Source organism: Sander lucioperca, chromosome 8 (assembly GCF_008315115.2).
Source record: "Sander lucioperca isolate FBNREF2018 chromosome 8, SLUC_FBN_1.2, whole genome shotgun sequence".
NCBI lineage: Eukaryota > Metazoa > Chordata > Actinopteri > Perciformes > Percidae > Sander > Sander lucioperca.
This window is the reverse complement of record NC_050180.1, coordinates 21,956,614-21,981,581: the sequence shown is the minus strand read 5'-3', so window position 1 is coordinate 21,981,581 and position 24,968 is coordinate 21,956,614. Positions and strand designations below refer to the sequence as shown.

Below are 24,968 nucleotides of genomic sequence, written 5' to 3'. Positions count from 1 at the left end.
TATATATATATATATATATATATATATATATATCAGTAAGAATCCCACACATTAATGTTAATTAAGACTTTGATTTGGTTACTAAATATGAATATGAAATTTTAACTGTTGTCACTGGGAAACAAATTATTGCAAATAATAACCTGAACCACAGTAAAATATAATAAACATGAAATAAGAAAAGTTCAACATCAAACATTAAATGTACATACAAATGTGGCCTGTATATCATTTTCAACACCAATTCACTTTTAAATCTGCTTGAAACTGTGACTGAAAAGCAATGTTGAACATCTGCTGTTGATGCTATATGCAGTACTTAAGATGATACACATTCACATTACTGAGCAGCTACTCTTGAACATATTATAAGCCAATTCTTTTTTTTTTTATATAGCATTTGTCCAGCATGAAATGATAAAACGTACATTGAGATAACTTTTTTTTTTTTATCAGGAAGAGCTTAACATTAGCTTTAGTACATTGTCAGCAGGCGGTAATGTGCATGTAAACATAAAGGGAATTGAAATTGATATTTTATAGCCAGATTCTATCAACCCTCTCATCTTCCTGTTCATTGACTTTCATTTGTGTAAATCTGCCGCAGAGGAACAAGCTAATTCACCTGAGTTATCAGTTCTATCTGAGGTCCATAACTTATCATTTCCTTCACTGTGCAAAGCTAATAATGTCAGGGGTGGCTCGTAATGGTTGCTCAGAATATACAACCTTAATATATACCGCGCAGAGGTGTGTGAGGCTGAACCATAATGAGAAAATGAAATTCAATTTGTCTGGAGAATTATTTGTGTGGGCTTGGTTTCCAGCTAACATTTTTGTTTTAGGTTTACATTGAAATGCATTAACTGAAATGGAGTAATTGAAAAAAACAAACAGACCATCTGTTTTGAAGGCCTGTTGGCTTTTTTTTGTGTCACTTGAGTTATTAACTGGTCAGGACAGAGTCAAGGCATATTACCCCTTAAACAGCCAACACACATTGTAGTGATATTAGTTTTTTCTACTTTTTACAAGTGTAATGGCAATGGTGTTCATTGGATACTTTTTGGATTGCAAGTCTGTAATTTGTGTTAATGGATTATGTGATAGCATTTCAGAAATAATCTCCCTGAACAAAGCCCAGCAGAGTTTAATGTTTGGAGGCTGGACAATGCTATCAAGCTTTGCAGGCTGTTTGTGAAGCCTTTTCAGCCCTGTGTGTGTGTGTGTGTGTGTGTGTGTGTGTGTTGTGTGTGTGTGTGTGTGTGTGTGTGTGTGTGTGTGTGTGTGTGTGTGTGTGGTGATAATAAATCCATCACCAGTGTCTGCACTTGTGCAGCCAGGAAGCTGACTTCTGTGACAAAGTGGCCTGCCGTTCAGCATCCCGCCAGCACAGCCCTGCTAATAGCAGCAACCTCTGCTTAATGTCCTGACGCTAATGAATTCATGGAATTAACTTTCAGAGCCAAACAAACTGATAAAAGAAACAGAATTCCAGTGTAGATTAAGTTGTAGGAATTAGATTGGTGTTTTTCTCCTATCTCGCCTCTGCCTGCAATTGTTGGTGTTGTAGTGCTCATGCACACATTCAGACGTTTAAAGTCTTTAGCTGAACAAGTAATTGAACAAAAAAAGTGAATTGTTGATGGATGAATCGTTGCGTTCAGGTGGGAATTTAAAGTGTTTTATTTTCATAGTTTTTGTTTCACAATATAGCAAAACTGTCAGAAATGAAAGCCAATTTTGTTCCCCTGGGTGAGTGGTGCTTAACAGTCAATATTTTGCAACCATTTGTATCAGCAGCTAAATAATTGTGGGCATGGGGCAGTATCACAAAGAGACATCACCTATTGGCAAACACTGCACATCACAGATAGGAGTTACTGCTGTGCCATTGCAGGGCTTGTTTGGACTTGGGGGGGGGGGGCATCGTGATAGTGTCCATGTGGTATTTAGACTGAGAATGACAGATTAGTGACCCCAGACTTAAGAACACAAGAAGCTCCCTACCAGATGTCTGTCAGTACTGATCCAGACAAACCAGCGTTCTGTCATGTTCAGGTGAGGAGACTGTTTCTCCTCAGTAGTTTAATTCATTCTGATTTTAAGATAAATAACAGATAGACAATGTTGGAGGCTACGTCTGTCTGTAAGTGTTTAAAGCTTTCTCTATTTTTGTGATTGTAAGGTGTCTGATAAAGGATTTTGAAGCACGTCCATCTGTGACGCACCTCCTAGAGCATCCCTTCATCAAGCAGGCCCACGGCAAAGATGTGGTACTACCACAGCAGTTAGCTGCTCTCATCCAGGAGCAGCAAGAACTCTGCTGCAAAACCAAAACCAAGTAAGTCCCTTTATATTACATTCTAAAATTGCAGAGTAAATAAAATGCTGCAATGACAAAGCTAGTTGCTTCATTTGTGTGCTGTCACTGGAGATCTGTGTTGCTGCAGATGGGCACCGACTGAGTGGTGATATTCTTTCTGTCCAGTAGGGGGCAGGGTCTCATCTTCTTACACACAGTGATGATGATGACACCAAGTAATGGACATTACAGTATGTGATTAGAGAGAAGTTAGGGGAGTGTGACTAATTCAGGGGAGTGATTGTGCTGACTAACCTTAGATTAATAAACGTCATTTAGGCCAGTGGATGGAGCAACCATCTGATGGGGAGTCCTTAGTACAGAGCACTTTCCCACCCATTTGATTAAACCAATGATGGAGCAAAAATTCTGTTCAAGATTGATATACCTTTGAAAATAAGTGACATTTCAACTGTACTACCTTCTTTTTGCTTGGTTTTGAATAAGATAAGTTGGGTTATTTTCTTCACAGATTTTAAAATAGCTACTGTACAAATTGCTTGGAATAAATAGATAGATATGAAGAGGCAGGGACAGTGATTGCAGGAGTTTAAATCCTAAAATGTGTAAATATGAATAGTTTACCCAGACGGAGGAGTTCGCTGAACCTGCCCTTGACTGAGAGTCTTGATGTTGTGCCAGCTCTGTTTACTCCCGAGAGTGTGCAGAGTCGGTGCCTGAGCCTGATCCCGAATTCCTGTCCACAGTGGAAGTGGATAATGGGATTAGGAGCTTGTAGGGCAAAAACTGGGCTCGCCTGGTTTAGTCTCTCATGCCACAGATCAGCACACAATGACTCCAGATAAGAATAAAGACAGAGAACTTAAAAGTAGCTGCCGTAGGTGGAATAGTGTGATTTACTTCAAAGCAGAGAGGTAGAGGCTAGAGGTCTCAAGTCCTTCTCCAAAGGGACACGATGACTTAGAGGGACCACATATTGAGCATGCAGCTTATATTTCTGCACTGTTGAATTTACACTATATTCAGAATACAAAATGAATACAACGGCAGAGGAGGAAACAATTCCTAACCTGAAGCTTGAATATTGTTTTTCATTATACGATTGATTATTTATTGTAATAGAATATAGATACATCTTGTGAATGAGATATTTTATTTTTTTGAGAAGTAACAAGAAGTGTTCGGATGCTTTTTCAGTAGTTGCCATACATACCAACAGTAAAAGACATTGATGGTGTTTTCTATTTTTATCTTAATTGTCAACAAATCCCATGAAAAGACAAAAGCCAACAATTTGTTAATCTGTCTTTAACTACTTTCTGACTTCCCTACACTGTGGCACTTAGCCCCAAGCCCATTTATTCCTAGTGAAGACATAAATCTTTAAAACAAGTATGTAGTTTATTTTTTTTAAAGTAACAAAGTCATTTTTTTAGCAAACATTACTCAAATAGGAGTAAATGCTATTTCAGTTGAGGATTAATACACAATCGCTAGTATTGTGTCGCCCTTTTCAGTTTCCATTGTGTTGCCCATGGTGCTAGCATTTAGCCATGCTGCAAGAATGGCAGGTCTATCAAAATGGTGGTTTCCAAACTGGTGCACAAGGCCATATTGAGTGACTATACGTGAAACATAACGTTACACGCCGTTGTATTTTGTGTATAGATACACGTGATGTCGGGTTGTGTTTCTCCAAAAGTTTAATCTGTTTTACCTTTTCCCCGCAGGTCGCTTTGTTTGTTTTTTCACTGTTATTCAAAACTGTTATTTTTGGCAGTAATGCTTCGGTTTTTGCTGTACGGGGACTTTCTGTTTACATAAGCCTTTATTGGTCCTACCAGATTTAATAAATTAAAACTAGCTAATCATTTCTAACGTAGGAAGGACTTTATACACAAATGTAGTGATGGATTTACGAATAGATGATGCAACCCAATCCTGCTGAGTATTGACAGCAGCAGGACAGCGAATGCTCGATTGACTCAAACCAAACTACATGTTCATCATATTGACACCCAGTGTAACTATTTGGCTCATTGTTGTTGTTTTGATATGTTTTGACAATAATTGAGCTCTTTGACAGATGAATAAGCTATATCAGACTTTGGCTACACAGACAATACATGTTTGTAGGATCAACTCAGTGTTGGTTTGGGTCTTTTCATTGGATTTGATGAAAATAAGACAAGTATAGAATATCACCAACCTTATCCTTTGTACACACGTGTAAAGCCGTAGGCACTCACAGACACAGCCCTCTTTCACACACTCTCTGGTGTCCCCTGAGGTTTTCCACAGTCCCTTGGAGGCAGCTGGCTCTGTGTTGACCTCTGCCCACAGGGGCTCTTTGGAGAGTGATAGGTCAAAACACAGATGAAGTGCAATCACAGCCTGTGATAATGGGAGATGTGTCCTCTGGGAGAGCTTTAAGGGCTTCACACAAACCTTGGAAGTGACTGGGTCTTACACCAGCCAGTCAAACTACTGTTTCTCATTTGGAGGTCACTTTACAGCTTTCTGAGGCATTATCATGTGCTTGGCTTCATACAGGCAGGAGCGAATCAATACTCGTAAAACCCTCATAATAGAGAGCTGTCCTGATGATGATCTGGTAAACCTGGAGTTCTTAGATGAGGTATGGTATAATATGTTCATTTCATCATGTATTGATCAATCAAAGGCACAATGTTCTTAATGCTATGTGTGTTTTTCTTTTCTTCTCTTTAGGAGACAATAATCAGCCATCTCCAGAAGCGGTATGATGAGCTGCAGGTGTACACTTACGTTGGTGACATCCTCATTGCTCTCAATCCTTTCCAGAATCTCAGCATCTACTCTCCCCAGGTTGGTTATTACAAATGGTCACACAAATGTTCCCAGTGGTTTCCCAATCAAAAGGGAAGTGATGTAGGGCTTCTTTTTAAAGTCAGTGTGAATCAGTGTTTATTTTTAAATATTAAAGCAGAATAAGAGAACAACAATACATATAACTAAAATGTAAAACAAATATACTGCTTTCAACACAAACACATTATTTATTTATTTTCATACTAGTGGCACGTCTCGAGGGATAGCAATGTCATTCAGTTGTCCGGTCCACTACTTTGGTCAAGACTGAAATATCTCAACTATTTAATAAATTATCATCATCAGCTTTTTCTTTAGCACAACCATGAGGTTGACATTATTTGTTTTTAGTTAACTATCCCGAGCTATTAGATGGATTGTCCTGACATTTGGTGCAGAGATCCTGTATATGATCCCCTCGGGAATTATGATAACTGATGATGATCCCTCATCTAGCACCATCAGGTCATAATTTCAGTTTGTCCAATATTTCGGTTTATGACCAAATACCTGTGAAACTAATTACATTCCCATCAGCCTCAGTTTTACCTTGTGTTTAGTGCTTATTAGCAAATATTAGCATACTTAGCATACTAACATGCTAAACTAAAATGGTGAACATGGTAAACTGCTAAACATAAGCATGTTGCATGCAATTGTAGCACACTAACATTAGCATTCAGCTAAAACACAGCCTCACAGAGCATGGCTGTAGACTCATGGTGTGTTCACACCTTTAGAGTTAGTGTTTAATATAAATAATAACAAACAGGTGAAAATTGAGTTTGCATAATTATAACAAAACTCAAATCTTGGATCTTTTTTTGTAAAAATCTGTAAAATTGAAAATAATGTGCCTTTTGCATGTGCCTTCTCTTAGTTCTCTAAGCTGTACCACGGTGTAAAGCGGGCTGACAACCCTCCACACATCTTTGCTACTGCAGATGCAGCCTACCGAGGCATGGTGACGTTCTGCAAAGACCAGGTACTACTCAAAAAACATTTGATGAATGGAGACTCAGATTGTCTAACAGATAAAATGATGATGGAAATCTGTAAAGGAAATTATGTTAAACAATTTACTGAAATGTTTGGGAGGGATGTTCTACACATTTTTGATCACATCTAGAGGTTGAATAAACTTTGTAGCATATGTACTCACTTTTGAACAAAAGCGGTGAGGTCTGTCTTGAAAAATAGATTTCATTCTCTACAAGACTTTTACATGGTTAAAAAAAGGGAAAAAGTATGTGATATAATGTAACTGTTCCTTGTTTGATGTTTTAGACACTAGATTTTGTTTCCTTTTGTTTTAGTGTATCATAATCAGCGGGGAGAGTGGTGCGGGGAAAACAGAGAGCGCTCATTTGATTGTTCAACATCTTACCTTCTTGGGAAAGGTATAGTAGCTGTGTGGCTATCCTTTTATTGTTAAATTGGTTAATACTTATGCTGAATACTGAAAGAATGTCAAAGTATAGTTCTATAATAATTATGGTTTATTAAAGAAACATGTTGCTCTCAGGCTAACAATCGGACGCTGCGAGAGAAGATCTTGCAGGTGAACCCCCTTGTAGAGGCCTTCGGAAACGCCTGCACAGCTATCAATGACAACTCCAGTCGCTTTGGCAAATACCTGGAGATGAAGTTCACACCCACTGGAGCGGTCATCGGGGCCAAGATATCCGAGAACCTGCTGGAGAAGTCGAGGGTCATCAAACAGGCTATGTATGTGCTGGTTTGGCTTGGTCTGACTGGAGTTCTCTTTGTCACACTTCTGACTGCTCTGTTTGTTTTCTTTCAGCGGGGAGAAAAACTTCCACATATTTTACTACATATACGCTGGGCTTTACCACCAAGACAAGCTGAAGACTTACAGGCTACCAGACAGGACACCTCCCAGGTTAGCACAGCAGTTTGACTTTGACATGTTCAGAATACATATTTCCATTCCCATCATGTTGGAGCATCAGCATTAATACTCATGATTGCATCTGCAGGTACATTGACAGCCAACACCGCAAAGTGATGCAAGACATTGTCTCCAGCAAACTGTACACGGAGCAGTTTGACGCAATTCAGGAGTGCTTCCGAAATATTGGCTTTACTGAAGAGGTACTTTAATACTCGATCAAATACAGTATTTGGTCGCAGATGAATGAAATGCTATAATATTTGTATTTTTTCTTCTCTTTTTTTTTTTTAGGAGGTCAACTCTGTTTACAGAATTCTCTCAGCCATTTTGAACACCGGCAATATTGAATTTGCTTCCATCACATCCCAACACCAGACTGATAAGAGTGACGTGCCTAACTCAGCGGCCTTAGAGAACGGTGAGATACAATACATTAGGTGATGTGTTTTCTAATACTCAGCGATGCTCTTCTTTTAGCCAAAGAAACAGGTAGATCTAATGGTCTTCCTGAAGAAAAAAGAGTTTGTAAATGTGATTTAGATGGGATTAAAAAAGGAAGCTATTCTATGTTTCAATCCTCCTTGTGTGATGATTTAAGGACTGCACTCTGTAGCAAAATGTTTTAAGAAGGAAACCCTTTTGAGAATTGTGTTCACAAGGTCTCTGTGTTATGTTGTTTTGTAAAGTAATGATTTATGTTTTGTGTAATAGTTATTTTGTGACACATGTTGTGACTTTGTGGCCACTTGTATGTGCAAAATAAACAATCTATCAATCATGGCTTGTTACCCAGAAAATAGGGGAACATTTTCTGTAAGCAGTAACTATAATATATCTGAAAGCGCAGAACCCCTTGCCATTTACATAAAACATGTAAATAAGCTGAAAGACATCCACAGTAATGATAAAGGTAGATGAGCTCCTGATTATCAAACTGATTAACTCTCGTCTTTTCTCTCAGCTGCATCTCTCCTCAGCATCGGCACTGAGGAACTCCAGGAGGCGCTGACCTCCCAGTGTGTGGTCACCAGGGGCGAGACCATCATCCGCACCAACACCGTGGACAAAGCTGCTGACGTCCGAGACGCCATGTCCAAGGCCTTGTACGGACGCCTCTTCAGCTGGATAGTCAACCGCATCAACTCCCTGCTGCAGCCTGACATGAATATCTGGTGAGCGTGTGCCGATGGTGAAGATCTGTGTGGACGTTCACTGTTTCTCTCTCTTCTTCGATTATCTTGAGCGATTGCGCAGAGTTTCTGCAAAGCTGATGACCTTTATGGAAGTCTGTAGAGGTAGACGCAAACATGCAGAGGAGAATATCAATGGACAAGCACAAGACAAGCAAAAGGAGAGCAAAAAAAGTTTTAATAAATTTTTGATACAGAGTTGCGTGCAGGGAAAATAATGTTCAGATGATTAAAATGACTTCAGAGAGACTGCAAAGAGGCTGTTCATTGATCCAAAAGAATTCCATGATAAATATGAGCGTTGACTGTCAAGGAGTCATATAAAAGCCAGAGTTCCTGTCCGCATTCCAGTCATCTTTGCTGTTTCCTTATTGCCATTAACAACCCGGTAGCACAGGCTAAAGGTGACCTCTACATACAGCGGGTAATGACTGATCATGAAAAGTAACAGCTCCAAGCACTGAATATGAAATTCAGGGTGTTAAGTCTTCATGCTGTGTCTTAGAAATAAGTACTGTTTTTGCAGATATTGAAAATGACTCAAGGTTAAATCAATAGAGATTGAAATGAACCCATTTAAGAAGCTCTGACTTTTTGAAAACTGATGTTTATGATTTCTCATCAGACTACAGGACTCTGTATTTGGGTTGAGCTTGGATTATCATTAAAGTTTTATCAATTAATATGCCTGCTGGGGATTTGCTTGTTCTGTAACATAGAAGAATAAGTTTGTTTGTCCCCTTTTTCCTCCTTTGAAGTGCCGCAGAGAGCGTCATGAATGTAGGAATCCTGGACATATTTGGATTTGAAAACTTCAAGAAGAACTCATTTGAACAACTGTGCATCAACATCGCAAACGAGCAGATCCAGTTTTACTTCAACCAGCACATTTTTGCCCTTGAACAGGTACGTTTGACATATAGAGGGAGGTTATTGATATAGTATGTCTGTGCAAATACAGTACATCATGGTTATTCATGTCATGTCATCCACACAACACTCCTCAGCAATAATACTGTGTATAAACAATCCCTTTAAAACACTTAGAGAAGTCAGTCATTTTAGTATTATTTGTGTTTTCGAATCCATCAGGGCAGAGATGCTCTCTAAATGAACATTTTGCTTTTAGCCGGGCTGCGATGTGTAAAGGATTTCTTATACCATTACGCACCACCAAATCACACTCTTAATTGATTTAATGAAGTTGTTTACCCTGAAGTGTGAGAGGTCTTTTTTTTTCTTGATGGAAATGAATAGACATTAATCAAGAACCAGTTTGCTATAATGCATTTTGGTCTGTGTAGTTTTAACTTTGCAACAGTCCTTCTAAAAGGAAAAACTAGGTAAAGAAGGGCAAATTTATTCTTTTACTGTAGCATACAGTAACACATGCACTGAAGAATACACAAAATAAAATACAAATGAGATAATTTATTGAGGCAGGATTTCACACATAAAATCTGATAATACCCTGCTCATTGATTTATATTTTCCAGCTCTCTCCAGGACCAGAACTGGAAGCAACATTTACCGTTTACAAATGAATCACAGCAGATAATTGAAAATAAGGCCTTTAAGCCTGTGGAAAAGTTTCTATTCTACAAAGAAGTGCGAGCTGGAAAAGGGATTTTTATTTGGTTTCTAGTCTTGCTGTACACAGAAACTGATTATTCTGAGTTAATGACTAAAACATGAGGACAGTTTAGATCCATTGGTTCCACTTTATTAGTAAAATATATATTTAAAAGAACTTTTTGATCCAAAATTAAATAGATGCAATAATATGATAAGACTCGGGGTTATTTGCAAAGTGAAATAAATTATGAATAAGTAAGTGGCTCTATTTGTTAGTTCAGAGCTGTTCTGTTTTATGCATTCAGTAAAACCCTCTATTATGCTGTAAACTTCAGCAATAGACACACTCAGCCGACTGCAGCTGTTTGGTTTTGTTGATTAGAAACTTTTTTTTTTACCCCCAAACAGGCAAAAAATAATATTTAGCCCAGATTGTTTAATTGGGTCATTTAGAGAAATCATTAACTAGATTGTTCTACATTCACTGGTTCTAATTAGATGGAATACCAGAGTGAGGGGGTGGATGCCAGCCTGGTGGACTATGAGGACAACAGGCCCATCCTGGACATGTTCCTGCAGAAGCCCATGGGTCTGCTGTCCCTGATGGACGAGGAGAGTCGCTTCCCTCAGGCCACTGACCAAACCTTAGTGGGTAAGACTGGAGCTACTCCTGCAACATGCTCAGACATCAAACAAACAAAAATCATGAAACATGAATATAAGAGTTCATAAGGTCACTCCTTCTTTGAATGTAGCTGCAGTTCTTGCCACACAGCTTAGATACTTTAAAATGTTCCTACCTGTGCTGCTTAAAGCATCATTTTGTATATTTAACTATTTCGCCTTTCTGCCAACAGATAAATTTGAGGACAATTTGCGCTGCAAGTACTTTTGGATACCAAAACATGTGGAGCTTTGTTTTGGGATTCAGCATTATGCAGGAAAGGTATCAAATTAGTCTATGAATCTGTGCAACAAACTGCCTTGTTCGTTGGTGTGATAAAAGATTTACCAGTGTATTAATAATAGTTAAAATGTTTAAATGTCTGTCACAAATGTCACTTGATTTCATTGATATCAGAAAAACACAAGGCCTTATCAGAGGTAAAGACTAATCAGATTGGCTCCTTTAAATGTGAGTAACATTTAGAGTTTATGTGTAATGTTGTGTGTCCTTCTCGACAGGTAATGTACAACGTGAATGGTTTTTTGGGGAAGAACAGAGACACTCTTCCTGCAGACATCGTCGTAGTTCTGAGAACATCAGAGAACAAACTTTTGCAGCAGCTGTTTTCCAGCCCCTTAACTAAAACAGGTATGCTATGATATAGGCCTCAGTGAAAAATATACTGTAGCAATGTGAAACATCTCAGCCACTAACAGGAACATTATTCTACCGCTAACCACAATGGAAATGGTAATGAAAACTTTTCTTTTAGAGGAACTATTGTTAACAATGCAGGGTTCTGACTGTGGTATTCTGTGAATTGTGCTTGTGTCTACTGCTTCCATAAATGTTCAGGTAAGTGGGTTTCTTAAAAACGCGGCTCCCAGGCATCTCCTGGTCCCCCTTCGTTTCAAGCCTCTGTGTGCCGTGCTCGGATAAATCTGCAGTCTCCATTATCTCTTGAGAGGCTCAGCTCTCTGCACGGCACTCTGTTTTTATTTTCACTAAGCTGTCCCTCTTGGTTTCCCACTGCTGAATGCTATCTACAGATTGTGGGTGCAGTGGGATATTTTTATGATAAGGTTTCTAAATACCCAGGGGATGAAGAAACAGTATTTAGAGAACACAAAAGAAACTCTTCCCACCGCTTTTCTGTTGGTTAAATGAAGGTAGAGTAATGTGCTCGTCATTAGCCGTGGCTGAGGCCTCCTGGTCACTTGACTTAGCTGAAATGCTAATAGATGTGTTACATTATCAGAGTCCCACTTCCTACTTTATTTCAGCTAAGCCACATTATGTGATTCACTTCCTTTTTAGGGACCTGTAAATGCCTGCTTTCAGTCAGTGGCATTAAAAGGAGCTTCAATTCACAAAAGGCACCTTAGCTGAGTAGAAATCTGTGTGATGTGTCTGTAAACTTAAATTGCAGGTTGTGCACATGGGAGCCTTCAGCCATTTCCTTTTTGCAATTAACAGCTTCAGAGGAGTACACTCTATAAAAACAAATTCACTGAACACTTCATTTCAGAACACAAAGGCACTGAATAGATACTAAGATGCTGAAATGTTTACTGCTGCTGACATAGTGTCTGTTAGATCTAAAAGCTTCTTTATTTCCTTTTTCCTTTACTACACTTTGTGTGTCCTGCCATTCAGACCAGTGGATCAAGTTAATGTGATGATTTGTCACCGAAATAAACTGTTACTGTGTTGTGCAGTTCGAGCCTTTTTTATCCTAAAAAGTTCTACCAAAGCTCACAGTAATTATATAGATTATTTTGCATGTTCATGTAAAGGCAGTATGGCTGCTATCTGCTCTTTGGAGTTGGAGGTCCAATTTTCTTATTGCAGTTTGTAAAACTGCAGATCATCTCATTAGATAAAAGCTATGAAACGCTCTGCTCTGGCTTATCATTCAGATACAGTATATCATAGGAAAATTATAAATCTATTCTTCAGGGTAAAATTTGTGGGGGGATTTAATTTGCATTTTACTTCACATTATAGATTTACTGTTATCTGTGAAATTACCATTATCTGGAGGGATCTGATGGAAATCTGGTTTACAGCAGGGTGGTTTTACACTCTGGATCGCCTCCTCACAGTGTAACCACTAGGGGACACCCTCGTAGACCTGCAGCCTGACACTGATGGAAGTAAAATAATGGATCTGGGATGTCAAACTAGACACTTACATGCAGTGAATGTTAATGTTTCTGCTGGCACACATAACAAACAGTGCAGTGATGCAGGAACAATTCCTCTAAACCACATATTTTTCCTCTGTTATATTTTGTTTAAAAAACAACAGTTTAAAACAAGGACACACAGTCCACATTTATGTAATATTCAGTAGACTACTCATTTATTCCACACAGTAGATTGAGAATGTGATAGTCTGAGTATCGATGAAGTTAATATTTGGAGAACAGCAGGAAACTAGAAGGGCCCCCACAAAGTATAACGCTCCCAGGCGGTGAATAGAGAGTCCACTTGAGCCTTGCAGAATGTGGGTCCTTGAGGCTTGGACATGGTGGTGTTTCGTCAGAGGAAATAGGATGTATTTGCATGGACAAATTCATCAGAGCCAGGGCCTTTCCCAGATCAGGGGGATCACAGTGTTTGAATTGGCTGAGCTCAGTAGGGCCTAGCAGGGCTTGGGCAGCCACTGTGTGTGTGTGTGTGTGTGTGTGTGTGTGTGTGTGTTGGGGGGGGGAGCAGAGGGCTGCCTGGCCATGCTGCTTGTAGCATAGCACATCTGTACACACACACACACACACACACACACACACAGCACCTCGAGACTGTCAGTCCTTTGTCAGAGCACAATGACAATGGAGGATGTCCAGAGTGATGTGTACCCTGTGAAAAGTTCACAGACAGTGGAGTATAAAGACATATTTTATCTTTGCCAGGGTTTCGACACTTTATAATGGATGCTATATGTAGAAGGAAAATTCACTGGTATGAGCAAGACCTGCACTACACTGGTGCAATTTGTTGTCGTTTTTGGATTATCAGTACGTATACTGTAGGCCAGCTGAGCATTTCACATATTCATGGAGCATCAAAGATTTTTTCACCTGGAACATAGTATTATTTCGATTTAAGATGACTTTCTGTGGGGACTTAATTTAATATCTTTACAACTGCGTCACAAATTGGTTTTATCAGGCAGAAAAATCCTCCCTGAGATTTTTTGTATGTATGCTGTTATTGTGTTTTAAAAAAAAACTCCTAAAGCCATAAAAAGCAGACAACCATGACTTAAATCTGTCTCATTAAGGAGGGAAACTGAATGCTGTGAATGGATGTGGCTTTACTGTATATATATATATGTATAAAAAAACGTGATTAGGTTGTGATATAATGCACCATCTAGCAGCAAATAAAGTAGGTAAATCAGCTTCACTATGATCTGCTATACCATTCATTTACACAGTAATGCATAAGTAATAATAATTAACATGACATACGTGATATAACTGACATTTTACTGCTAACTAAAGATTTTAAATGCAGAACTTTTACTTGTAACAGCTTATTTTTGTTGTTGTGGTATTGCTACTTTTACTTAAGTAAAGGATAGGAGTACTTCCTATACTTTTACTATAACCCGTATAATACTGACCCTTAAAGCATTTCTTATTCCTATTTTACAATTGTACCACTAGGTGAGTTAACAAAACAAGCTCCACAATATTCTCCAGTGGGATATCAGGGTTTATAAGTTTAAGACCATCATGTATGTTGAACAATTTACATTGTTTTTACATCTTCACATGAAGCCACAGTTGCAGTTCTGCCATCCTCTGCATCTCCCTCCATCTCCCTTCATGTTAGGAGATCCTCCTGTGTAGAAATGACAGGCATCTCCCAGCGATATGACACATTTGGCTCTTTGTTCTCTCCCAGTAGAAGCCTTTTTCATCCCAGTGGGCAGACACCCCAGTCTTTCACTAGACTTCCACACATTCTCACTACCAAAAGAGACACTCACCAAGTGATACTTTTGTTCAATTTCTCCCCTAATCGTGGTATTGGAGAATGTTTTGAGTCAGCAGTGGGATTTTTGACGGCCCCACACATCAATAGCTAGGAGCCTGCTCTCCTAAGTCACATGGTACAACATCCTTTGATAAATGCAACACTGTGTTGTGTCACTAAAAGCCAATTACACCATGCTTTTGATGATTGATCTGCTCTGACAGTAGTGGATGGCATTTAAATCAACAGCCCCCGGAGCCATCTCTAGGCATAAATGGTGGTGGTTATGGAGGGTGGCGGAGGGTTATGGGTGCTTTAATCTCATTTGCTTGGTTGCTGAGTTGAGTTTCTAGATCACATGTTTTCAAAAAGAGAGCGGGAGAGTGGCGGAGATATCCAGCAAGCCTCTGCTCACTCAGCTCGGGAAGGCTGCTCTCTCTTACAACTTTGATTGTCCCCCATGTCGACAGCTCGATCCACAGCTTCTGAAGTACAAGGCGCACACTGGCACTTATAAAAGCATGTTGGGAGGTGTCATATTGAACGCAGGATTGCTTTTTAATCCCAAGCACATTGACTATTCTTGTCAATAGAACCCCAATACAACTGCCAGCTTGAGCTTTTTTTCCTACAGGATTCTTGCTGGGCTTAATTTTCAAAGTGAATGCACAGATGCCAAGGAAGGCTTTTTCTTTCTCTGCCCCCCCCCCCCACATCTCCCCCTACACACACTGCTCTGCCTCACTCTGTGTTTGTCCTGGAAGTCTATGCCAAGAGCAACATGCGTGAAGCAGAAAAGATCAGTGGGACGCTCCTCCACCGCCTGTTTCTCAAGACTGAATGACCTGATGGGAAATATTCCCCTCACCTGCTCCTCTTTTAATTAATAAGCTTTTATATTAAAAACTCCTCTCTTATTTTATTTTCATCGTATGTCTATTTAAGAGCATTGACAAAAGTAAAAACTGCCTCAGTAACTAAAACATATGTGGCCTTCTTCTGAAACTGAATCCACTGTCAAAGAACAAGTCTTTTTTTTGTCCTGCTCGTCTCTGTGTTTGAATAATTATAATCCACATCATTAGACAAGTTTCCCACTGTATCTAAATTAGAAGGTCTTCTTTCAGGCCGGACATCACAGGTGTTCCCTTGGTTTCAAGTCTCAGGAGATGGAAATCTTTGAGGATACTGACTATTAACCCATGCTCTAATCATCTAGTCAGGAGGGGGTATGAAACCCGCCAGAAGAATGAATTAATACGACCCGCCAAGGAATACATGAAGAAAGCAGTGAGTGTCCATTTGCAAGGCTTAGGTACAACTGTCATAGTTTCTCTCATCACGGCGCAGCCCCTTCATCTCCCCTTGATGGTGTCATGGAAGTGAGAGGCGTGAAAGCACAGTGACACTCCATGAGCCCGTTCCACTCGCAGCCGCTAATTCATCATGACAAATGTGCTCAGATGATCTGGCCCAGCAGCACTAATGGGGAGAGGAGAGAGCGCACTTCATTTGCACAAGACCCACTCCAATTAATCCATCCAGCTTTACTCTGGGCTAATTGGAGCGGGGCCCTCCCTGCCTGTGTGCTGGTAATATACCCGACACAGTTTAATGGCTCCTGTTCTCAAAGATCATACTTTTTTTTGCATGTGTGTGTTTTTTTTATGTTGATTGTGCCGAAGGGGAGTTTGAGGATGTAAAATCTGTCTCCGTGATCCTAAAACACAAGGCCCTCTCACAAACATGTGTTCATAATGAGCAATTAACTGCTCATATTTCCATGTTATCATATTTTACACTTTCCTTTCTTCTAGTTTTAGGTTGAGATTCAGAACCTGTGGATACTCTTTCAAGCACATTATTAAGTGCATATTTTATTGTGACAAAATATCTTGAATTTAGTTTGTTCACTAAATGCTAAATGTATTAATGGCAGAATAAATGAGTGGATAAATAAATAAATACATATTAGCAGATATGTCATATGCCAAAAGCAGTATCATCACTAGCTTAAAAGTACTCTCTCGTCATATGTTTTGGCTTGTTTTGACTACAGCTCTGTGTGTGTGTGTGTGTGTGTGTGTGTGTGTGTGTGTGTGTGTGTGTGTGTGTGTGTGTGTGTGTGTGTGTGTGTGTGTGTTGTGTGTGCGCCACATTGCTTTGGCTCACTTTAAAACCTTTGGCACAAGTAGGACGTTCTTTGTCTAAAGTTAGAAGTGGTATTGCTGTTAATTAATCCATCATAAATGGATTTTGATCTCTCCAGTGTTTGATTGATGCTTCTAAAACACACTTGGTAGTGCAGAGTCCTCCGAGAAAGGCAGGCGCTGATCCAGTGTTTAAGTTTTTGGCTCGTTGTCAGACCATGTCTTTAAGAACTGACGTGAGTCTTGAAATGATATAGCAAAAGCCGACTACATATTTGCATTTTAGAAGTTCATCTGTGTGCGGTAGAAAATCTAGAACAATTGTTGGACTGTCACTTCAGCTTTATCTTAAAAAACGTACAAAGGTTTTCCTCCTTGCCATACACGGCTGCTTGGGTAATGCTGCCTCCTGTGTCTGCAGACGTATTTTTCTAAAGGTGTGTGTGGCACATCTGTGCAGCTATTGTTTATTCATGGAGTAAACCCTTTGAAATGTGTTAAGATACTTCCCACTCATTATAAAAATCCTGCCACCCATGGATTAGGACTTTGATGTCACCAATCCTGCTTCAAAGGCTTCTTTCACTGCTATTAATCACAGTTTAGCCTCTGAAGATATAGCCAGAGAAAACATTTGGACATCTTGTGCAGAAACTTTGAAATGTTCAGACTGTCTTGCATATGCTATGTTCATATCCTTTCCGCTGTGTGTGGGGCTGTTGGACTGCTGTGCACGCAGCTGCACTCCTGAGTCCATGGGATTCAGCTCAGATTTAGGCTCCCTCTGAAATGTCTCTCATACTGTGCTGCAGTATGAACACTACTTTTTACAAAGTAGTGTACCTTTGATTTCCTTATATCTTGTATGTTAAAAAGGAATATCACCCCAAAGTGTTTATTGTGTCTACATGTTTGATAGTTCACTCTCAAGAATGATTTCTTCCCTATATTTCACACAGCAGTTAAAACTTTTTCTCAGCTTTCAATAAGACCTGACAAGACTACTTGATTACTGTTTTCATGTTTTGGTATTGAACAGGAAATCTGGCGATGTCCAGAGCCCGAATCACAGCTGCCTCCAGATCTCTGCCACCACAGCTCGGTTCCGGGCGCACCAAGGTGAGGCTCCTGTTGCACAAATCATCACATCTGAGAACATAATGTTTTTTTATTTGTTGCTCAGAGGCATTGCACCATAAGAAACCCAGTAAAACTTGTGCTGTGAAGCATAGCCACATTAATTGACCACCCTGTTATGTTTGCTGTCTTGCTTGTGGTAATGCAGCATGGCCATCTGGCATTTGGTATCTACAGTATAAAAGTAGTTTTCAGAGTTACTAACTACTGTTGTTTTGTTAATGTGCACTAAAGTATTTGAAAAATGTGTAGGTCCTCTGAAATCAGCTCAAATAACTACATCAACATACTTAAATAAGAGACCAGAATAGTTTTTATGAGTCGTATATTCCACAATAATTCTTGATGTAGCCACATTCAAAGGACTTACTAAGAAGTACACGGACAATGTTTGCATCCAATATTGTTTATCAGTTATGTTCTTCATGCAGTTTCTTTGAGTGCATTTTTATGGTGTGACACACACACACACACACACGCACACACACACACACACACACACACACACACACACACACACACACACACACACACACACACACACACACACACACACACACACACACTATACTGTGTTTTAGTACAAGAAAGCTAGCCAAAACGTTTCTTGATAGCAGAACTTTCTCACTCTTGGACTCAAACTCCAACAGTTTCATTTCACTGTCTATTTTACTTTATTTAAGGGGATTCATTTGGTCAAATCATAATGTCTGTATGAAACTGAAATATCTTTGTCCATTGTGGAATTATTTTTGGTTGGTCTTTGTTAAACAGAAACATAATTCACATTATGATTTACAATGGAAACCCCCTTAAAGGTGAATTTCAGCTTCTTGTCTTTCCACTTCTCTCTTCCTTTATTTGCATGTTATTCACCGACGTGGCATACTCAAAGTCTCCCAAATACCTATTGAAGGTAAGACTTCTGTTTAAATACTAAATTAGTCTAAATCTAAATATGTTTCTGAATCATAGACCAGTTCCAAATTCCAAATAGTCTTTGAAAAACATAATTCACTGAAATCAACTGATCATCATTGTAATCCAAACTGAAACTTCAGTCATTTTGAATTGTGTGTGCAGCTTCAATCCTGTGACATCAATCACAGTCTGGCTTTGAAAAATGTAAATCATTTCCTTTCAAGTATTGTTTCACGCAGCCACAATTCTGCAGCAATAATGTAAACAAATGCTCTGTTTTGTATCTTTTTAAATTATAGAAATACTTAATATGGAAGACAAATACAGGCCAACATAACTGTGGAGAAACTTTGTTGAACTTCCCCTAAGCACCTACTCAGTTAGTCTTGAACGAGAAAGGGCTTCTTAATAACAACTCAGTGTGATTGATGTAAAATGTATGCAGTCATGTTCTCAATCAGAGTTGGGCAAAAGTTTACAGAAACTGACACTTACAAAAAGTTACCAGTACGACCAGATTAAAGAAGTGTGACAGTTGTTCGACTAGTGGAAGTGAGTCCTGGATAACTATTTCTGTGTGATCTGCTTTCAAAATAAAGTGTAAAAGCATCCGATTCCTCTCTTCATATAAGTCAGAGAACGTTTGACGTACCTTTCTTTCTCTGCACTGGGATGGAATAAAGAATTAAAATATGCACTTTGCTACGTAGACTTACCATAAAATATCCATTGCATCATTAATTTTGATGAAACCATGAACTGCAAAGGCCATTAGAAAGCTTATATTGTGTCCTCGTTAATCCGTCGTTGTCGGGATGACTGTCTGCTTGGTGACGGCTGGTCTCATTACTCAGAATGCTCTGCAATTTCCCCATGCCCCACAGCAATGCAGAATTATTCTCTAGATTGTTAGCTTTAAGTGTTTATGGGGCTATGCTATACAGACGGCACAGTTAGTACAGCTGTGTATTCCCAACTGGCCCATTTAGAGGAAGAAGACCTGTTGTAATAATACCTTTATCTCTACAGAGCCCACAAAGGATGTCAGGTTGCAAACAAACTGAATCTCGTTTGTATCTGCTGCTTTTGCAGTGATGCTCTTGGCCTGAGTCAAGGCAACATGTTCATTGTGACTGTTTGTGTTCAGGTGGACACCATGGAGATGATGCGTCACCCAGAAGAAACCACCAACATGAGGAGACAGACTGTAGCCTCCTATTTCCGTGTAGGTGTTTTCTCTTTTATGCTGCTCAACTGTCTGACAACAACCCGTTTAAACATGTTATGAACTCTTCTGTTCAATTTTAAAATCATAATTGTGTTGACTCACACAAACGGTTCCACAATTTTTCAGAAATAACAATTTGACTCTTGAAATAAAGCAGAAAAGGGCACCAAACGAAATGAGTTGTGTCAATGTTAGACTACTAGCCAAAATCCATTGATAGTGTTGGTTGAATCATATGTTTCTATTTATTTCAGTTTGATTAATTTTAAATTAGAATCTGCTAATTTCTTTTAATGTATGTACCAATCTGGGAGATGTACAACATGACGTGTTCAGTTCACACATTCTTGTTTGCCTCTAATGATGACATGGAGATACCCAACCTAAAGAGAGACTGTTAGTAGTAGTATTAGTAGTTCATACAAATGTGATTACCTTCAACCTACTGTATATGCTTAATCTACGGTAACACCTGATAACAAAAATGCATAGCAGTAACAGCAGACCATAACAAAGCAAACAGGAGCTCAGGGTGAGAACAGAAAACAGGGAGGCTCCGTACCATATTATGATCAAATATATCTTTAGAAATAAAGACTAATAATCAATATTTTTATTCTAACAGATTGAATGACTACAGTATGTGTACGTCAAAGATGTTGTAGTAATGAACAAACGGAAAGTGATCATCCAACTCTGCAGTTCGCCTCAGCTCTACTGAGCGTTTTAGCATCTTTCAGCTTATTGTTTTGGTTTTCTGCCTTGCAAATCTGTTGGCACCAAATGGCAGACAGACAAAGTTGCAACTACATCATGGAGCATTTAGCAACTAAAGAGCCAGAAGTTTCCTCAGGAGTTGGTGGAGACCAAAACAGAGTTAAAAGATGAGTGAACATTGGGCTTACTTTTGTTAGGTGGCCAGAATTCCTTCTACAAATGATTGCTAATGTTGGTCTGTGTCTGCTGGATATGTAAATAAGCAACATTAGCCATAATAACTTTATATGGTGATGATATGTTGATAAGATGATATATACTGTATGCTCTGCTGCCTCCAAAGCAAAACAACTTAATGTATGCAGCTTTAAACAATCAGTTTTTGTCTTGCCTCACCATTTTTAAACATTACCACAATTGGTTATTTGACTGTAAATAACAATTGCAATTAAAAAAAAAAAAAACTCTGCTAATTCAGTTATTTATGTTTGTTATATGAGAATGAAAAAAGACAGATCCTGTTGGGACTTATTAATACTGTTAATTACTATTCGGCTCTGTCTGTAAAAAGTTGAAGTGCAAATCTTTATAGCTCGACTTACACCACCGGACTGTGATAATGTGAATTCATATGATAACTTATCTTTTTTCTTGCCTTGAATCTGCCCACTGTTTATCTTTTTTTTTGTCATTGTATATCTTTAGTACTCCCTGATGGACTTGCTGTCTAAGATGGTGGTGGGTCAGCCACACTTTGTGCGCTGCATCAAACCCAATGATGACAGGCAGGGACTGCGCTTCTGCAAGGAGAGGGTGATGTTGCAGCTGCGCTACACCGGAATCCTGGAAACAGTGAACATCCGTCGGCAAGGCTACTCCCACCGCATCCTGTTTGAAGAGTTCGTCAACAGGTAAAAGCGATGTTAAGACAGGCAGTACCTACACTCTGCAGCATGCATAAATGTGGAGCGCCGACTCAACCCCAGAGTGCAGAACAAGTGAGCTGTGCTCTGCATCACACACAAACACAGGTTCTTTAATTAGACAGGGGTACAAGTTGAGCAGGGCAAAAGGCTGACTAATTGGCAGTCATTAGTGATAGTGCAAGACAAAATTCTACAGCTCTTTTAACTGGGTGGATATTCCAGTCTTGAAAATATGGATAAAATTCAAACAGGGAGGAACTGTGATTATAAGGGGTGATGCATTAATGGATTTCCTTTTACTATTCATAAACAGTTTGTTCTTTAATTCAGTGACCTGGAAAAGCTCAAATGTAGTCTCATATGTGTCCCATTGGTATTACATTAGAACACAACTAAAACAAGATTTCATCATTAGCGGGACTTTACGTAAGGGTGTTGTTTTTGTTTTTAAAAATGTGGGACAGGATATGTTAACGTTAATAAGTGTTACGTATCCCTATTCAGGGTGCAAGATCCAATACTTTATTGCCATTTCATTTCAACAAAGTTGATATGAATTTGGTTTGGTGAGCTCAAAAACAACAAGAACCCCACTCACATACTGTGACCAGCTCAGGACATAGAAATAAAGTAAGTAATAATAATAAATAATTAAAACAAACATTCCCATCTGGATGCTGTCAGTACCACACCAGCTATGATCCATACCATTGTATACAGTACAATACATACCGGTACATACCCTTGCATTGTCTTACAGACGTGAATAATAGCAGCACATTAATAATTAAAGGGATACTTCACTGATTTAGCATTGAGCTTTGTATCAGTAGAAACACAGTATTTATTGTATTGTGTTGAATTTTTGAATGACTGTGCTTCCCTTCCTCATGTCCCCCTGAGACGAGAAATCTCTGTATTGTGGGTCTGGAAAAAATCTTCCAATGACACAAAACGACGATTTTTGCGTCATCGGAAGATTTTTTGCCCAGAGGCAATGGACTACAGCCAGTAGTAGGAGCTACTTCCGCATGTTTTCAACCCGCCCATAGGGGGTTGGACTGTCGTCTTCAACCAAGCTTCCCGAAGGAAAACAAGCGTCAGCCATCTTGAAGCTTCGCTAAACAAAGCTCCGTCTTCTTAGCAGAAAACTTTTAAAACAATTATGTGCATTCAAACTACCGCACATGTGTACCACCGGGATACATTGGTACAGATCAGAGAATATGCAGGAAACTTTATGACAAACGGAATACTCAACACACTACGCGAGCTTCGCCTGTTACGGAGACCAGCACCTCAGCCTGCGGTGTCGCCCGATGGTTACTCAGGCAGCGGTTCGACCTCGGTGGAAAGCTAACGTTAGCAATCCTGCTTGCAAGTGTCCGCTCATTAGACAACAAACTGGACTACATCCAACTTCAACTAAACTCCCAACGCGAGTTCAGTTTATGGAAACATGGCTGAACAACAGTGTACTGGACTATCCAGCTAAATGCAGAAATGGGGTGCTTGTATCCAACAACTGCTAACCGCTGGTAGAGTTTGTGACTGTTAAATGCAGACCATTCTATATTCCACGCAAATTCATGGCTGTGTTTATACTCAGTGTTTACAGCCCACCAAGCGCTAATGCTGTGCGTAAGCTGAACTTTACGGAGCCTATAATGTGTGTGCACTAAATGTAGCCTGTTTCATATGTCGTTTTTATATAATGTCGTTTTTATATATTTTAAATGTGTAACACCACTTGAGCCACAGTGAAGCGTTGTTTCGTGTATATGGTTGAAATGACAATAAAACACACTTCAGTTGAGTTGACCATCTCACTGTCTGTCTGTCTGTAAACGGTAGGTGTGGCTTGGGAGTGGACTCTAAAGCAGCGAAGCAAGTGCATTCTGGGATTTGGTGTCTTTTATCCACATGAGCCAAAAACACATTTTCTGGCTTTTCTCGGCCTAGAAGCCACCAATTTCTAAAAAAAAAAATCACATTTCTACTACATAAGTGACCTAATTTAAAGATATATTCATAGCAAGGGATGACGGCTCCTTGCATATGACTTTTTTATGCTGTGTGTACCATTTTGTCCAGACGTTTACTGTCTTGTGCTGAGGTGTTTCCATACCACACATCAAATGTCCAACCCCAAATTTAAAAAAGTGTATGCCTACACATCCCAAGGCCTGTTCAGGAAAAAAATACACATCCTTAAGACAAGTCTGTGGGAAAATGCAGGGAAACTTAAGTTTGATCAATTCTCCTTTGAAATATATTCTCGCCCCTTCTAATGTGGAGACTTTAAGATGATATAACATTTAATTAACTTGGGCTTGTGGCCTGTAGGGAAAAAAACTTTGAGAGGGATAGTTAGTCTCACTGCTTTAGGAAGGCTTTAAAAATTGTGCCTAATTTTGGTGTCCTAAAATTTTGAATGTCCTAGTTTTGGTTACAATATTTAAAAGTGTTTGATTATTGAAAACCATCAAAAACCTGAACGATCATTTTACTGTTTTCTCTACAACACCTGAAGTGTTTGTGAATGAGAGTGTGTGTTACCACTTCAGACTACATTTTAACCTTGCTATTGAATCCATAGGATGCTACCTGAGCCAGGCAGAAGTCATACAGACGGAGCTGAACGGCTAAACTGCACCTTTAGTGAAAACTGATTTAAATTTGTGCTCTCATATCAAAGGCTCGTCTGATGTTGCCAAGCAGTGCTTTGTATTTACCATCAAAGAAATAACAGGTATCAACAGGAATTAGAATGAAAGGCTGTAGACTGAGGTGGGGAGGGGAGTTCAAAGAAGTTTTTCTTCATGTTGTTCTTCTTTTTGACCAACGCCAGAACACAAGAGATGAACCAGTCGTTTTTGGAGCCTTTATGTCCCTGAGCAAACAGTTAGAGCCACTTTGTCCTATGCTGGTATTTTGTAAACTACAACAAGAGGATCAGTGGACGGATCCAGACAATGTGAGCGATAAACATGCAGTGGAGCTGATGAACACCGATAGGCCCGGGCTGATGGGCATCTTCTGTGGCCACTGAAATAAGAGACGATGATCCATTCAAAAGAGCTCAAACAAAGGGCCTCTGTTGAAGACTCATGTCTCAGTCAGGCTCATTTTTCTGCCCTGACTGAACAAGCGATTTTCCAGCTGTGGCGATGCTTCTAGTAGTTGTGGGGGGGAAATGCAAAGATTTCTAGTCTCTCCTTGACCAATGTTAGATTAAATAACTTTCAAACGTGGTCAGTTACTACAGTGGAGCTCCATGTTTGTAATCAGTTATGTAATCGACTGTGTGACCAAAATACTTGTAGTTTACCTTTGGATTATTCACCTGTACAGTAATCCTAAATCTTCCAGTTTATAC

The 24,968-nt window shown here is 39.4% G+C and overlaps 1 protein-coding gene across 6 annotated transcripts in view; it reads left to right on the top strand.

Annotated features, from left to right (window-relative positions):
• The window catches only part of myo3b (myosin IIIB), a 68,573-nt gene that overhangs the window by 18,797 nt on the left and 24,808 nt on the right, over positions 1-24,968 (top strand). For all 6 annotated transcript variants that reach the window (XM_031297877.2, XM_031297849.2, XM_036004409.1 and 3 more), the window contains 18 exons: positions 2,189-2,344; positions 4,880-4,964; positions 5,057-5,173; positions 6,057-6,161; positions 6,493-6,576; positions 6,702-6,904; positions 6,981-7,079; positions 7,177-7,291; positions 7,383-7,509; positions 8,053-8,263; positions 9,040-9,187; positions 10,355-10,508; positions 10,714-10,802; positions 11,042-11,171; positions 17,700-17,779; positions 18,693-18,713; positions 19,866-19,943; positions 21,369-21,574. In XM_031297877.2, coding sequence (XP_031153737.1) covers positions 2,189-2,344; positions 4,880-4,964; positions 5,057-5,173; positions 6,057-6,161; positions 6,493-6,576; positions 6,702-6,904; positions 6,981-7,079; positions 7,177-7,291; positions 7,383-7,509; positions 8,053-8,263; positions 9,040-9,187; positions 10,355-10,508; positions 10,714-10,802; positions 11,042-11,171; positions 17,700-17,779; positions 18,693-18,713; positions 19,866-19,943; positions 21,369-21,574 — 2,208 coding nt within the window. The remainder of the gene's footprint in view (positions 1-2,188; positions 2,345-4,879; positions 4,965-5,056; positions 5,174-6,056; positions 6,162-6,492; positions 6,577-6,701; positions 6,905-6,980; positions 7,080-7,176; positions 7,292-7,382; positions 7,510-8,052; positions 8,264-9,039; positions 9,188-10,354; positions 10,509-10,713; positions 10,803-11,041; positions 11,172-17,699; positions 17,780-18,692; positions 18,714-19,865; positions 19,944-21,368; positions 21,575-24,968) is intronic.